At 47.9% G+C, this 15418-nt stretch overlaps 1 protein-coding gene across 1 annotated transcript; it reads right to left on the minus strand.

The window, feature by feature from the left end:
- Positions 1 to 6927: 6927 nt before the first annotated feature.
- LOC121083652 (histone deacetylase complex subunit SAP18) lies at positions 6928 to 10207 on the minus strand. The gene is made up of 4 exons (XM_040584264.1): positions 10088 to 10207; positions 9802 to 9911; positions 8143 to 8265; positions 6928 to 7407 (listed from the first exon to the last, which is right to left on the minus strand). The coding sequence occupies exons 1-4, from the start codon at positions 10157 to 10159 to the stop codon at positions 7251 to 7253; spliced, it is 462 nt and encodes a 153-aa protein (XP_040440198.1). The 5' UTR covers positions 10160 to 10207; the 3' UTR covers positions 6928 to 7250.
- Between the last annotated feature and the right edge of the window lie 5211 nt (positions 10208 to 15418).

Consider the following 15418-nt stretch of genomic DNA (forward strand, 5'->3'; position numbering starts at 1 on the left):
TGGTTCTTAATTATTATTTTTTTTTAATAAGTATATCAAATGCATCAGCTAACAGAAGCTTCTCCCATAATCCCATTTTTGTCAAAGGAGCATCTCATTTGTTCTGCTGAGGAAGCCCCTTAACGTGGTCAGTGCAGTTGTTTCCTTATCTTCAAAATGCTTTGCCTGAGGTCGAATACAAATACAGATCTCGCAGTGAAATGAAGCTTCCCAGATGGATGTCAAATGGATAAATGGCAAGCATCACTTTTAGTGCCTCCGGTTGTGCTTTCATGGACAAGGTAAATCACTGGAGCAATAACTGGCATCCAGGCTTCCTTGGTTAATTAAAGCACCATGGATGTTTTAAATCTGCTGTAAGATGTGGTATTTGTTTTGTTCCCTGTTGTCATTATTCAGCTCTTCCTCATGGTGGTTGCATCTGCTCCATCAACCAGCTGTAGCTGGCAGCTGGAGCTGCCTTGTATTTTGGGAGTACTTTGTTTCCCTGTGGGACAATAACACAGAGACTGTGGCATTTGTAAGGAACAATGACAACATCCAGTGGCCACACTATGGAATCACAGGTACGTTAGTCCACAGGAGTACAACTTTCTCTCAAGAAGGCATTAGTCAATGCTACCTATATTATCTATCAACTTAAATGTGAAACCTCATGCTGTTCTTAGGGTAATACCCACTTGTACAAAGGGGCAGTTGACATCACAGTCGGGAGCTGACCAGGTCCATGAATTTCTTTGATCTTGCCAAATTCAAGTTGAAGAGTTTAAAAAAATATATATAAAAAATAGCACAACTGTGCACATGCAGGAAGGTGTGCAGAGGAAGGTGCTGTGCTACGCGGGCATTTCTCCTGGGGAAAGACCAAGTGAAGGACAGTTTGCAGAACATATTTTTTGGTCTTCAAATATTTTTATAATTTTTGGCATAATGTATTCCTGGCTTAAAGCCCTGCAGTTACGCTCCCTAATGGTTGCTTACACAATTGTTGTAAACCAATAAGGCCTTGCTGCGTGGTCCCACCTTTCCTCTCCCCCAGCCGCAGGTCCCGTGCCTTTGGTTGCACCACTGCAGTTGTGGCTGCAGGGGAAGCCGTTACTGCTTGCCCAGCCACCGGGAACTATCTGTTGTTTCCCAAGATGAAATTGTTCATGGACCCTCTCTGCTGACCTGCAAGGGTGCTAATGGGTGCTGAGGCAAGAGCAGGGAAAGGGTGCAGGGAACGGGAGCCAGCACATCCTCCCTCCACTGGCAGGATAAGCTGCTCGGCACGGTGTGTCCTGTCTGTCTAGCTGCTTTGGTAAGGCTTCCTGAGGCTGTTGTTCTATGAGCACTTCTGTGGCAGTTGAAGCAATTCCTCTTTTTCACCGCAGCACCCATTGCTCCTGCTCCCAAGCCCCCTTCCCCCTCCCTGGGCCACCTGCCTGGGTGCTTGTGCATCGATTAGACTGGAGGAGACACAGCTGCTACAGCCAGCCTTGCCCTTGGAAAAGGGCCCTGTAGGTACAGAGCAGAGTGGCTCATTCCCGGCCACGCAGGCTGTCGTGATGTGGTGCTGGTGGGACCGTATTTCAAACCTTTAGTACTTCTATATGTGGGTGCTGCCCTTTTCCCTCCCTGGAAAGCGTAAGCTTCCTGCTCTCCGGTGCAGCTCGTAGCCCAAAGGCAGCAGGAGCGTGGCATGCCTGCCAGCAGGCCCCGCGCTACGCAAGGGCTGCAGGATGGTGCGCAGCCCCCGCCGAGCAGGCAGGTGACCATGTGGGGCTGCTGCGTGCCTGGTGCTGTTCTTCAAACGCCCTGCCTGGAACTGCCGCTGAGGCTCTCCCCGCTTGTCCTCTGAAGCCGGGGGTACGTGCTTTGTGGCTTTCAGCTAGGAGACCTCAGCAGAAGACTAGGAGGGAAAGGGTCACCTACGCTTGCTCCTGTCTCTTGCTCAGCAACAGAGCACCGGCGGGTCTTCCGTGTCTCAAACACGTACTGAGGGCTCGAGGAAAGCAACACGCAGCATATACAGCGGGGTCATCTGGGCCAGGTGCAGCTTTAGGCCTCTGTTAAAGACCCCCAAGTACTTCTAAGCCTGAAGACAGTAACTCACGTTTGCCCGAAGCACGAGATGGGCGATTCAAGCCTCAGCCAGCACGGAGGAGCTCACCCAGAGGTGCGCCTGAAGCTGCTGCTTGCAGCGTCCACTGGATTTTCATGCTGAGTGTGGAAGACAAGTGAGTTTGGGCCAGGATGTCAGTTCTGTGAGACTGGAAATGCCCCAGGGAGGGTCCCGAACGCCCCAGCCCCTCCGAACCCAGCCCTTAGCCACTTTTTATCTCCAGGGCCCAGGGTATGCCAGCCAGGCACCTCCTCATCAGCAACAGGTCTTGTGGCCAGACGCAGCAGCTGCTGTGCATGACATGGCAAGGGTGCTTTAAAATTTACATTCCTCGGGGTCCTGTTCTGTCAGAGGAACTGATGCTGTCGTTTAACCCAGCTGATCCGCTGTAATGTTTAGACACAAGGGATGAGACAACAGCAGCGGGTAACTGGATCGCTTTGGTTTTGGCAGGTCACATCTCGGCTGTCGCGTTACTTTCAGCGCTGCTCTTTGAACACGACCATAGCTGTTGTCATTCATTTGCTGTGACACAACAGGCTTTCTGAGACCTTTTCAGTTTCCCTTACTTTCCATCGGGAGCGTGAGAACTTGCTGAAAATGCTTAATGTTTTCCTGCTGCACGACGTCTGTTTCTGCTTTTGGCCAGAGCTGTAAAGCAGCAGTTAAGCCTCCACAGCTGCTCCAGTCAGAGGGTGAACACGGTGCTGGAGCAAGGCCTGTGCCTGATGCAGCCCAGGTTACTGACAAAGCATGTGTGCAAGTTGTCCTCGCTGCTTAACTAGGGAGGGAATTAAACCAGATGCCAGACCTGCATGAGTGGCCCAGGTGTTTGTCACCAGTCAAAGGCAGAGAAAAACTGAGCCCCTCTGAGGAAGGACAGGCATGAGGCGAGGCCCGGAGGGACACCTGCAAGGGTGGGGGGTTATCCCTGGAGAGGCCTGGGCAAGAGGCAAGAGCTGCCTGCTGGTTGGGGTGCTGTGGATGGCATTTACATCTAAGAAAGAAATGACAAGTCAGGACATTTTTTTTTTTTTTTTTTAAACCATCATCCTAGGTCTTTGCCTTAAGCAGCTGGGAGGTAAAAAAGAGCTTTGGAGGGGTGGTTGCTGGTGAAAGCACAGACATGAAACTGAGTGTTGTATCTGTTAGAGCTTTAAGCAGCCAAAAAGAAAAGGGGAAAAAAAACCATCTCATCCAGCTGCCTTGATAAGGGACAAAAATTACTCATTAAATTGCTACGTACAAATCAAGTCAGTCCTGTGGATTGACAGATCCGGATTCAGTGTCGTCTACACCACTTTACTTCCTGAGCATATGGGATTGCTCACTGTTAATGAATTTTGAGACCATGTTTTAATTTCCCTGAACCACAGCGCTGTAGTATTTTGCTCTTTTTAGGGACTGACATCCTCCCTAAGCTTTTCTAGTAGCTTCAAAAGAGACAGACAACCTTGTTACTGTGAGTAAATCCCCTCCTTTGCAGTAGAAGCTTAGCAGGTGACAACTTTTACTTACTATTCCACCACTTGCAACATCCCAATGGTCATACTCTGGTGCTGCTGCTGTCTGAGTCCCACACTGCACTTGATTGGCCTTGATTGCACTGTGGATTTTTGATGTAGGGAATGCCTAACCCTAACTGCACTGACCTCTCAAGTGTCTTTTCCCACAAAGACAGGTACAGAAAGTTGAACTCCCTTCACTTCCGCATTACCTTTCTCTGTGAAGTGCAAGTGTTTGAGGGCAAATCTCTTTCTTGAAACACATTTAGCCCAAAGCGGCTGGGGAAGAGGTCAGCTGAGGTTTATACTTCTATGTTAGCCATGTGAAGGTGAACTCCATACCCCAGCAATCAAGCTGAGCATTTGCTACTGAGGGCAGTTCTGCATGTTCATTTCCTGGTGATTTTGCTCCACGGGATACCAAATATAAAGCCAGCAGGTATTCCTCTCTTTCTTCGAAGTGTGCAGAGACCTGCCCCATGCTGGGCAGGCCTGAGCCCTCACTGGGCCATGTCTCCCATTCCAGCAACAAAGCTCAGCTGCCTCCCAGAGCAGCTGAGTCACAGACATGGGCTCACTTGCTGCTCTTGCCTTATATCTTGACTACATTTAATTTTGAGAATTATTCTTAAACATAATTAAAGCAAAAACCAGGACACAAAACCAAGGAAATGCCCACATTCCTGTGTACCTCTAATGGCTGTGCAATTCTCTAATTACATGCTGGTTGCTGCACTCATTTTACAGCATGAGTGATGCCCTGTGGCAAGCAGGCCACTTAGCAGCTGTCCTCGCTTTTCTGTCTGCCCGGGTCTGTAAGGTGCCAAAAACCAGACAGCTGATCAGATGGCTGTGACCCAGCCCGCAGGCGGCACGGGTCCCGAGCCTGCCCCCCGTGTCACACAGAAGTCACTGAGCTGTTACAACACACAGGCTCCCCACAGCAGCAGCGTTGCAGTGAGCCTCCCCCTCACACCAGAGGTGACTGCCTTCACCCTGGCAAAGCATCCTACCCCTCCCACCTCTGACCACACCAGATCACCCCGGTTGCCACTTCCAGTCCCTTGTAAAACGCTTGTATGGTCTTGAGCTCTCTTTAAAAAAGGATGGGAAGCACTTTTCAGCTTCTTCCATCTTAGGGGAAGAAGTGACTCAGATGCAGGTGATTGAAATGAGGGTCACTCCTGAAGGCTAAAATTGAACTCCCTAACTTATAAGCCAGAAAAGGGGACAGAAGAGGGTGAACCATGGGCAGAACTGAACCTAAAATCCTTCAGGGTTTATTGCACTAAGGGACTCTTGAGAGGGGAAAAAAAAAAACCCAAACAACAAAAACAAACACCAAACGTACATATATACATATATATATAAAAATCACACCTCATGAAAGCAATGCCTTGTCCTCAGACAGGAACACTTACCAGGTCTTTGCCTCTGCTCTGCTAAGGAGTGTGAGGAAGGTGAAGGCTCTAAGGAGCGGCTATGGCTTCTACTCCTGTTCTTGCCTTTCTGAGCCCACGGACACAACACAACAAGCACCTGGTACTCTCCCAGCCAACCCAAGGCTCACGGTCACTGGCAGGGGCACACAGCCCAGGGACAGCTGGAGCCCGCTCTAGGACCAGCGGCATCTCCGTGTCTCAAGCTCTCCCCCTGCAGTGACAGAAGACACCGGCAAGCACTGAGCTGCGGGAGGCCCGTGAGGCCCGTGTGACACTGATTTGCGGGGGAGGTGCATCCCCACTTCTTCCTCCTGCTCCTTAAGGGACCCGGCAACGTCACGCAGACCAGCCTCCCGGTTTCCGCATGAACAGCTGAGCCCCCTTAGCTACCCTCTCCCCTATTTCGAGGATTCTGGAAGCTGGCTGCTGAACACCCCCAACACCCTCCAGTTCCATCTTTTCAACTCAGAACAAACTTGAACCTTAATGCCTCTCAGCACCCTGGCCTTGCCCCAGCACCCAAGAGTTACAGTGCACTGAAAAACCTGTGTTCAATACAAGCAGTGAGCGTTTGTGAAAAGCCACCTCACAGACAGCTCAGCAGCGAGACTTACCCAGCTCAGACCAGTCAGTGGAGGGCCCAAAGTCGTATGTATTCATCAGGTGAAGACAACTAAAGGGAAAGAGGCTACAATATTCACCTTCCTTGGAGTTCTGGAAGTCAAAACTGGGTGTTGTCCTCTTGGTCAGTACACATAGACAATATATTGCTTGTGGTCAACAGCCCAGGAGAACTGGGTGTGTGAGCCAGCTGCCTCCACCCCGCAGGTTCACTTGGCCAAGAACTCGATGGTGAGGGTCAGGGTCAGGACTCCCACACGCACCCAGAGCTCTGCAGCCTTACCGTCTCACCGCCTCTCAGTTCACCTAAACCATGCGCAAGAGCAGCTCTGGGCACTGCACCTGCTGTTACATTTTCATTAAGAAATAGTTCTGCCTCCTCCTTACTCAGCCTCAATCTGGAAATACCTTATTTCTTCTGGCCAGGTCTCTGCAGATACTCCAGTCTTCTAAAAGTCTCCAAAGTGGGGTGCGCAGGACAAGCCAGGCCATCTCCAAACTGGTACACACGCAAGTGGGGTGCAGGAAGTATTTCACCTTTTTAATACCTATTTTTTTGTAGTTTTATAAATGCACATAATACATTTGTACAGGAGTAGATGGATGTAATTTATAATTTTGGAAGCACGTGCTCAAAAGTTTTCTACTGAGGGGTGTGCGATCAGAAAGAAGTTTGGAGACCACTGTTCTAAAAAAAGCAAGCTTTATACCTTCCATTTTTCCAAGACAATACTAGTTCTTCAGAACTCAAGTAAGGCTGATGTGCAAGTGTGCCGAACCGCACCTTCCTCTGAAAAGGCCAGCAGCCCCTCCTGGGATATAGCGGTGTCACAGAGGCCGCTCCCAATCCATGGACTGGCATCACCTTGGCACAAGACGGAGCAGACCCTGGAAGCCACAGTGGTCTGCCCTAGCTCCCCTTGCTATCCCGCAGGACAGGCAGCTTTACACAGCTCATCTCTAACTTTCCACCATCAATGCATGTCTGTCAGCAGTGCGAGTAGCGCTGAGCTTGCTTGCCTCCAACCACACCACTTACATGCTCCTCCTCCAAAATCCAGCCAGCAGTGGTTTAAGAAATCATCCTGTGTAAGGAACCCCTGTTGTGCCACTTACCGCTACTCAGCAAGCCCAGAGGTTACCAGGTAAAGGCTTTCAACTTCAACTTCTGCTTAAAAGCAGCCTTCTGAATTTCTCTGCAGAAACCTACTTTAAAAATAAACAAAACCAAACACCACACCACACTATCAAAAGATTAACATCATCAATCTTTATTCCAAACAAGAACTACAGAACATCTGTAATCCTTCTGGTCGCATTTTATGGAAATGTTGAAACACTGGACACACTGTCTTACCATTCAAAGATAACAATCTGAGATAGGATGATGGCACTGCTAAAGAGAAGTGTTTCTTCTAAACAAACTAAAAGGTAAGGTTTAAAAGTTAACTTTCATTTCTGATGCTTAGCTTTGTCTTCAGGTGTTCTTGCTTAGCAACAAAAGCAAAAAAAATAAGCCTGCTTTAGAACAGCAAGTAGGAATATACAGAAGATGTGATCACACAAAGAAGCAACGGTTTAGTATGGTCTCATGCGGCTTGATGGGGGCGGTGCACGATTTGGAGGAGTGATTGCTATATCCAAGTAGTCTCCTATCTGGAATTTCTGGGACTGCAATGTCATAGAATCATCTGTGCCCTTCCTGCCCGACATGGTACTGCCGATCTCCTTCACCCTGCACGCAGGAGGAAAGGCAAGTTGATCATCAGAGGCAAATCTCTCTAGATCTCCAAACAAGAACTGTACTGGCTCATCACAACCCTCCCATGCTGTCCTCTGCACTCTACTTAACATTTAGCTATCTACACAGGATGATGGGTTGTTTGGTTTTTTTCTCTCCAGTACCAGGTGCACCAAGAAAAGCCATACCAAATTCTCCTTTTGATGGGGCAGAGTGTCGGGGCAACCTTCTACCATATTAAGTTAAATACTAGACAAAATCCCTTGCCCCCCCTTCCATACAGACACAGAACAAGACCCCAGAGATAACAGAGCACGATATATCCACTGGTTGCTGACAAGTTTAGCTCATACCATTCTGGAAGAGAGATACTTGCAACAAGAAGCCCTGCTAAAACGCAAACACATTCTCAGACGTAAGACCTACTGTGCCTCCCACCACCAGAAGCAAAGCTTCATCTGGATGCATAGGTCTGCCTTCTGCTTGATTGCCAATACAGCAACCAAAGCCTTCAAGCACCCAAGGCTTATTGTTTTGGTAAGACATGAACAATGATGGTCACCAAGCAAAATTTAGAGTTTGTATGGGTGGTCATACAGTCTGTTATCAAGAACTTCACAAATTCTGTATGTGGGTTCTGAACTTTAAAATCTGTGTTAATGAAAAATAATTCACTGGTCCAGTACCTGAAGTCTAATTTTATTAACCCGGAGAAGAAATGCCATTTACCTATACCCAGGCCTCTTGAGATCTGTAAAAACAATTGCAAAATTGAAGTGTGTGCCCTTCTTCCGTGCTTCTGGGTAAACTTCTTTCACTAAGCTGGTCAGCTCTTTCAGAGTTGCATCCATCCTAGATTAAACAAACAAACAAACCAAAACGGTTCACATTTCAAAAGCAACAGCAATAAAAAAAGCTTCCCAAAACCCATTTAAGATGGAATCAATATACTGCTGTGACTTAACCATGTTTCCTTGCCTTTGCATACTTTCTGTCAATAGCTGAAGATGAGTAAGATCTTACATTCTGGCTGCATAGTGAGCCATTGATTTCACAACGCTGGGAGAATCCACCACTTACTATAGACTGGAGGCAACACAGCCTACTGCAAATGTAGCTTCTAACTAGCTTCCAAGTCACTGCAATATCACAGTTATCTCTTCACCTCCATGTAGGCTTCAACACCTGCTTTTCCAGTTCTCTCAAAAGAGTTACCATTTAAATGGTGGAGTCTTCATTGCATAAATGTAATTAAAAAAAAAAAACGGCATAAGAGTTTCCTCACTAAGCTGACATCTATGTTGAAGTAGTTTTTTGAATATTAGAGGAAATTTAAGAACAGAAAAAACAGTTTCGCATTTCCATCAAGATTTCCATTTCTGCCCTAACAGGCAGCCCTCCCTTTTCCCAGCCTTCAACCAGACCAAGGCTAAAGCTCATTTCTAGAATTTAAAGAACAAAAAGACTCAATCATCACAACTAAAGCGGCTCTAATTATATAGACTGTACACTCACTCCAAGCTTCAAGCAACTAAGGAGCCATGTGTTGACAGACAATGCCCATTCTGACTTCTGCAGATGGAAAACAGCTCAGACACCATCAATAGCCTGGACCTGAGTCCATAAATCCCATTAAGAAGTAAATTAGAACTGCATGCTTTGCTAGCCACAAAAATGGATTTACTCAGCCATACGACATGCAAGTTACAACCCCAGATGACACCTTGAAGGAAAAGTAAGATTTAAGAAGTAGAATAATTCAATTTCAAAAGCATTCTTCAAAATACTATAAACAAAACCTAATGTGCTTGTAACGCAGACTCAAGCAGTTCTCCAAACTAAATTTGAAAGCAATAAAAAGCAGCTCTCTGTTAAAGTACTGCTACCCGACCATACAAAAACACATGGCTCTGCTCTCAGGCGGCTCTGACTTACAGCAGCACATCATTCACCTCTACTGAAAGAAGGAGGTTGCTGGAACAAAATCGTAGCATTAAAGGAGAACAGCTCTGTTGAATAGATTCGTTGTGATAACGAAAGATACACCACAACAAAAGTCTCCGATTACCCGCATCGGTAACCGGGCAATTCCACCACGCTACCTACCAGTGTCCGGCAACCAGCACCTGGCTAAAGCTGTGCTGCCGGCCTGCCAGGTCGGAGCTGCCACGGCCAGAAGAGCCGCCGTACTGCGGCAGCGGCTGCCCTCCCCCGCGGAGCCGCCACCCACCACAACTCCCCCACGTTTCCTGCATTAAGCGACGCCCACCGGACCCCCTCCGGCAGCTGCCAAGGCGCCCAAGCCTGGCAGGCGCCCCGGCCCCGCTGCCAGCCCCCTCCCAAGGCCCCGAGGGCCGGGCAGGGCCGCCCGGGCCGCCGCGCACTCACCAGGTGTAGATCTGCAGCTCGCTGGAGGGCACGTTGCCGCGGGAGAACTCGTCCATGCGGTGGTGCCGCCCGTTGTTGGTGGTGAAGACGCGAAGCAGTAGCGGACACGTCTGCGGGGCGGGACAAGGCTGAGGGGCCGCTCACCGGGCCCTGCCGCCCCCCCCGCCCCGCCCCGCCGCAGGCCTCCCAGCGCCGCCACACCGCCCCCGCCCCCTTCCCTCCCCCACTGCCCGCCCCGCCGCGCCCGGCAGCGGCGCCAGAGAACGCGCGGCGCCACCCCCGACACCTTCTCCCGGTCGATCGGCTTCTCCGGCTCCTTCTTAATCTCCTCCTGCGTAACGCGCGACTCCACCGCCATCTTGCCCCGCCGCACACACCGCCGGCGGCCCCGGATGTCCCGCCGCTCGCCTCAGCTCTCGCGAGAGGAGGGAGGGGGCGGGGCGAGCCGGCCGGAGCCCGGGAGCGGGGGTGGGGCGGCGGCCGCGGGTGGGTGGCGGGAACGGGGCGGGCAGCGGTGCGCGCCGCCGGGGCTGAGGGGAAGGGTGGCTGGTGGCGACCGACAGCGGCCCCCAGCCGCCCGCGGGAGGGGTGTTGGGGCCCGGGGCGCCGGCGGGGCCCGTATAGCCCGAGCCCCGTGTAGCAGACGCCTCGCTGGGGCTGGCAGCTGCCGTGCGGCGGGGCTGCCCGCAGGCTTTGCGTGGCTCCTCCGAAAACCTGAGGTGCCGGGGGGGCCCGGGCGGGGGGCGCTGCCGGGCGCCCGCTGGTAGCCCCGGATCGCCGCCTGGGCTTTTTAACACTGAGAAAAGCTTTTAATAAGATACTGACAATCCCGCTGTCTCTCGGGGGAAAATAAACGCTTCTTTCCATATGGAGGCACGTTTAATCCGATGTGTAGTGTAGGCAAATAACGCATTCGAGCGCTGTAACTAGCAGCTGATCAAAATAAATTGGAAAGGGGTAAATCACATTTCGTTTCCTTTAATATTACATTCGGGGAAGTTCAGATGCACGTGCCTTCTGTTTATGGTCTTGTTTTTCCAAGAACAGGATCTTGCATTAGGTTAAATTCGAGCCTGTGGTTGTGCCTGACAAAACTCCGGGCTCCGTGCCCCTGGTGTGACACGTGTTACAATGCTGGGGGGGCTGATAATTTGTTTTGAAAGAATTTATACTTACATTATTTCCTCAGGTGCTGTGGATTTATTTCAAGAGTAAAACAAAATCTATAAAATCATACAGAAATGCATGTGCTTGCAGGTGCAAAATAAGCAAATGCCGGAGGCCGGTGCTGGAAGGGAGCTCTGGCGGAGGCTGCCTGGCCCGAACTCCTGCTTGAGGTGGAATCAGCAAGGGCCAGTTGCTCAGGGCCAGATCTGAGTGGGTTTTGAGTATGTCCAAGGATGGAGACCTCTCTGGAAACCTGCTCCAGTGCTCCAATTAAGGTGGGGGGGGGGGGGGGGGATGGGAAGAAAAAAAACCACGTTGTTTTATTTTTCTTCTTCTATTTTACTTAAATTTCTAGTATCTCTGTATGTGCCCATTGCCTCTGGTCCTGTCACTGGGCACTGCTAAGAAACCTGACTTCTTCGCTGCCTTCCATCCAGAGTTTATACACAGTGATAGAACCCCCCTGAGCTGTCTCTCTGAAGGCTGAACAGTCGCAGCTCCCTCAGCCTGTCCTCGTATGTCAGTTGTTCCCATCCCTTAACCATCCCCTTAAGCTCTATTTGATGCTGTACTATTATAGTGTTCCTATACTACTACTGTAAATTTTCTGTTGATGCTTGCAGCAGGGTACAGCACAAAGCTATGTGCTGCTGAAGCTGCACCTCAGGGTCCACGTTTTGCAATGTACTTCTCTGAGTAAGGATAGTCAGGGTGAATTTACATCTGCATTGGTCTGCTTTCCCTAAGTCTAGTACCAGAGAAAAAGAAATACACTAAATCCTGCACCATGAAAAAAGCATATGCTTGTTAAGGTGTTACAACTTGAAGTACCTGTGCTCTAAGGGTGGCGTTGCGGTTTTATTTCACATTTCCAAACAGTGTAGATAGATGTTTCCAGTGTATTATTTATTAAAAAAATATGTAAAGGAGAAAAAAATTATTAAACTCTGTTCATCTGTGAGGTTTCTGTGTACACCATAAAGATGAAAAAGGGTTATGAGCCCATACTATAAAAAAAAGAAAAAAAACTTCTGGCAGTCCACCTGTAATATCACCAACAGCATTTGGTATAAAATATTGATTTATGGCACACCTAATACAAGATAAGAGAACCAACACCCTCAGCTTTTATTAACCTTCTGTTGTGGTAGCCTCAGCAGTATTGTACAATTTGTAATCTACATTAAGTTATAGAATATCATCATTTTATTACCAAAGGGAATGACTCAGCCTTGACGCCATTTGCAGGATTTGATTGCCCAGGCAACGATACAGTTTATTACACTGTTAATTATATCTGCCCTGATAATAAACGCTTTGGGATCAGTATGTGAACCGCCATTTCCAAAGCAAAGGAATTTATATCTAGATCAGGTATCATAAAGGAACAGCTGTAACAAATAAAGCACAGTTCTGTTACGAATCTAAGTACTTCCTTCTGCTATAACTTTGTAAGTGCTTTATTTACGTGAAAAATGACCTAGTGTGCTTGAGTATTAAGTAAATTAAAGCATGACTTGATTTTTTTCATGAACTGTATTAACAATCACTATTTTCAGTCTAAAAACTTTGGTTCTTCTGTGACATATTTGGAAGAGAAAGTTGAAAATTATTTGGAAGTGAAAATGCAGTTATGTGATCTGTAACCTGGACTGCAGGATGCAGGTTTTACTGGAGACCGTGCTGTCTGGTTAAACAGGGTATAACACAGTGAAACTGGATTCCCACTGGTTTGGGCTGAGGTCCCACGTGTACCCGAATTAGTCTGACCGGCCATGCTTGCCAAAGGAGGGGGCTTTAGCTCCCCGCTGCCTCTCCTGACTCTCAGTCATGTGAGGGCTTTTTCCCCTCCCTCCTGCCAGGTGCGGCCCTCACTAGATGCTTCCAAGAGTAAGTTAAGTTCCCTAACTTAACATAAAATTGTCCAGCCGGGGGCTGGTTTTCTAACAGTTTATCACATGTGACACTTTCTACACCAATTCCAGGATTGCTAGACCTGGTGCAAGGTGCGTAGTGGAAGTGCATGCCCAGGAGCAACTGGGAGATGGAGGGAGAGAGTAGGGATGGAATAGGGTCTGTCCTTCACTGGTGGTGAGATGGTCGATTGCTTCACTCTCCCTTCACATTTTCTAAGGTTTTGGGAGGTGGGGGGTTCCCTGTACTTCTAAGGGACACCGTGTTCTGTGTGAACAGTGCCTATATGTGCAAACATGTATATATAGCATATGCTGTAAAGAAAATGAAAGCTCCTCACTGAAGTAGTGAAGCAGAGTAACACTGTCTGTACAAGAAAGTCTCTAGCCTTTGTTGTTGGAAAGGAGATACCTGAAATACGAATCAAACATTTTCAGATAGGAATGCCTGTAGAGAACTGAGACAAGTGGTCTCAGAAGTGTGAATTGCCTCTTTAAGAACTGTTAACACACATTCCTATTTAAGTGGTTATTTAAATAGTGAGCTTCTAATTGTTTGTTGGAGCATCTAGGAAAGGTATGAATGAGATGGTGTGTTGGTGCCATTGGTATATGGGACTGGGCAAAGCTGACACAGCCATTTACAGAAGAGCACTGTGGGTCTACGAAACACCGTATGTAAATTGTGATTGAAAGGGAAAAATAAAAGGAGCAGTTGATATTGGGTGACTTAAAACTTTCTAGGCAGAACAAAGAAGAAGATAGTAAATAAAAAGCGTCCTTGGGAATATACAGAAAGGAAGGGCACAACTGGGCCTGAGATGTTAGCCACTGAGGTAAACCTCCTCCAAGACACTAGAAACAGGGTAGCAGATGACCAGAACAAGGAACTCCAAACATTTCAGACCCGTGTGTATATCGAATCTCAGTTCAAAGAAGCTGAACTTGCCTCACCCTCTGCAGCATGCTGTTTGCAGGTTCCCAGGGCTCCCAAGACTTCTGGCTTATTTGCTGCATTTGCGAGTTCTTGCTAACGAGGACTACATACCACTTCTTACCTTTTCATGGTTGTACGTGTGTCCCATAAAGCTTGTTTGACAGAGGACTTGGTCTTTATCTTGATAGCGGAAGGTTCACCTACCCTGTTCTGGCAACCACGCAATCATCTTTTCAAACATCTTTACAATCCACTGAGCGAGCAAAGTCTCAAGTTTGATGGAACTTCTGCCACAAACTGGCTTTAACTGGTGGTGAAAGAACACAGTCAAATTTTCTTTGCAAGTATGGTTGCTGGTATTTCCTGCATTTTGTGTCATGATAGCATCACAGGTACATTTTGCATTCAGAATGCTCTGTGTGCGGTAGATTTCATTGCAGCCTGTTAATTTCCTGTGTTTTCTACCAAAGTTAGTGTGGATTTCAAGAAGCCTGTAGCGCTGCTAGAAAATCATACTGTTTTCATTTAAGCTTCAGTTCTTGTTCGCAGTCCTATTTTGAATTGATATGATTTGGGCTCACAAAATACACCATAACTGATGGGCTTCTGTGGCCCTGTTCAACTTGCACGTGAGCCAGCAGGTGAGTGAGCCCGCCTGGTAAGGACTAGCAGGAGTGGGCTGTTCATTTGCAATGTACAAAAGGACTTTGTCACTCTGTGTGTAAAGCATGTGGAGACTCCAAGGCAGTGTTCTAATTCAGGAGCACCAAGGCTTAGCTGCCTGGGAGGAATCTATACTTGTGTATAGATTACATATATGACCACAAGTTAACAAAATCTCTTTGAAGATGATTTACTATTATACAATATTGCAAAATTATTAAACTGTTACTGTGACAGTAGCGCTGGTCAGTCTGCACAGCCTTGTGCACACTCTAGGGACACAGGCGTCCCTGTGTTGCAACACATGAGGCAAGGCAGAGCCACTGTTGTGCCTTGTAAACAAGCTGCCTCTCTCTTGCCAGTGTAAGACCTTGTTTAAAGCTGTTTGTGATGTTGCCAGATGTTATAATTCTGCCGTTCAGATTGAACGATTCCACATTAGGTGTTTCCTGAAAGAGCATCCTCAGGATGATGGGGTTTTTTCAGTTTCAGAAAAAATGTTTCCAAGAATAATAATCATTAGGCAAATGAGCATTATCACTCATATTTATATTTTTTGTTCATTTTAAATACCTACAGCAGTTTGTCTAAAAACCTGCAGTATCCACATACTTTTGAGAAAGAAACACAGTTTGGCAGAGATGCTTAATCCTGTGTCAGAAATGTCCTCATAAAGCAAATATGTTTCACTGAACTATAATTTTTTAAAAATGTGTGATTTATCCATAGTCAGCTGAGATAAACTGATATTGAGCAGCTAAATTGTACCTGATGCGCCTGGGTGTGTGAGGGATTCAGAAGGATGTCCACAGTGCTCCTGTGCTCTGTGACAGGCCTGGGCAGGGGAACTGGGAACAGTGGGGTTCTTCCTTTTTTTTCCTTAGGGTGCTGCTCCCGGCAGTGGGCACCAATAAGGGATGCAGGATGTGATCCTGCC

This window comes from Falco naumanni, chromosome 2 (assembly GCF_017639655.2).
Source record: "Falco naumanni isolate bFalNau1 chromosome 2, bFalNau1.pat, whole genome shotgun sequence".
In the NCBI taxonomy this organism is placed as follows: domain Eukaryota; kingdom Metazoa; phylum Chordata; class Aves; order Falconiformes; family Falconidae; genus Falco; species Falco naumanni.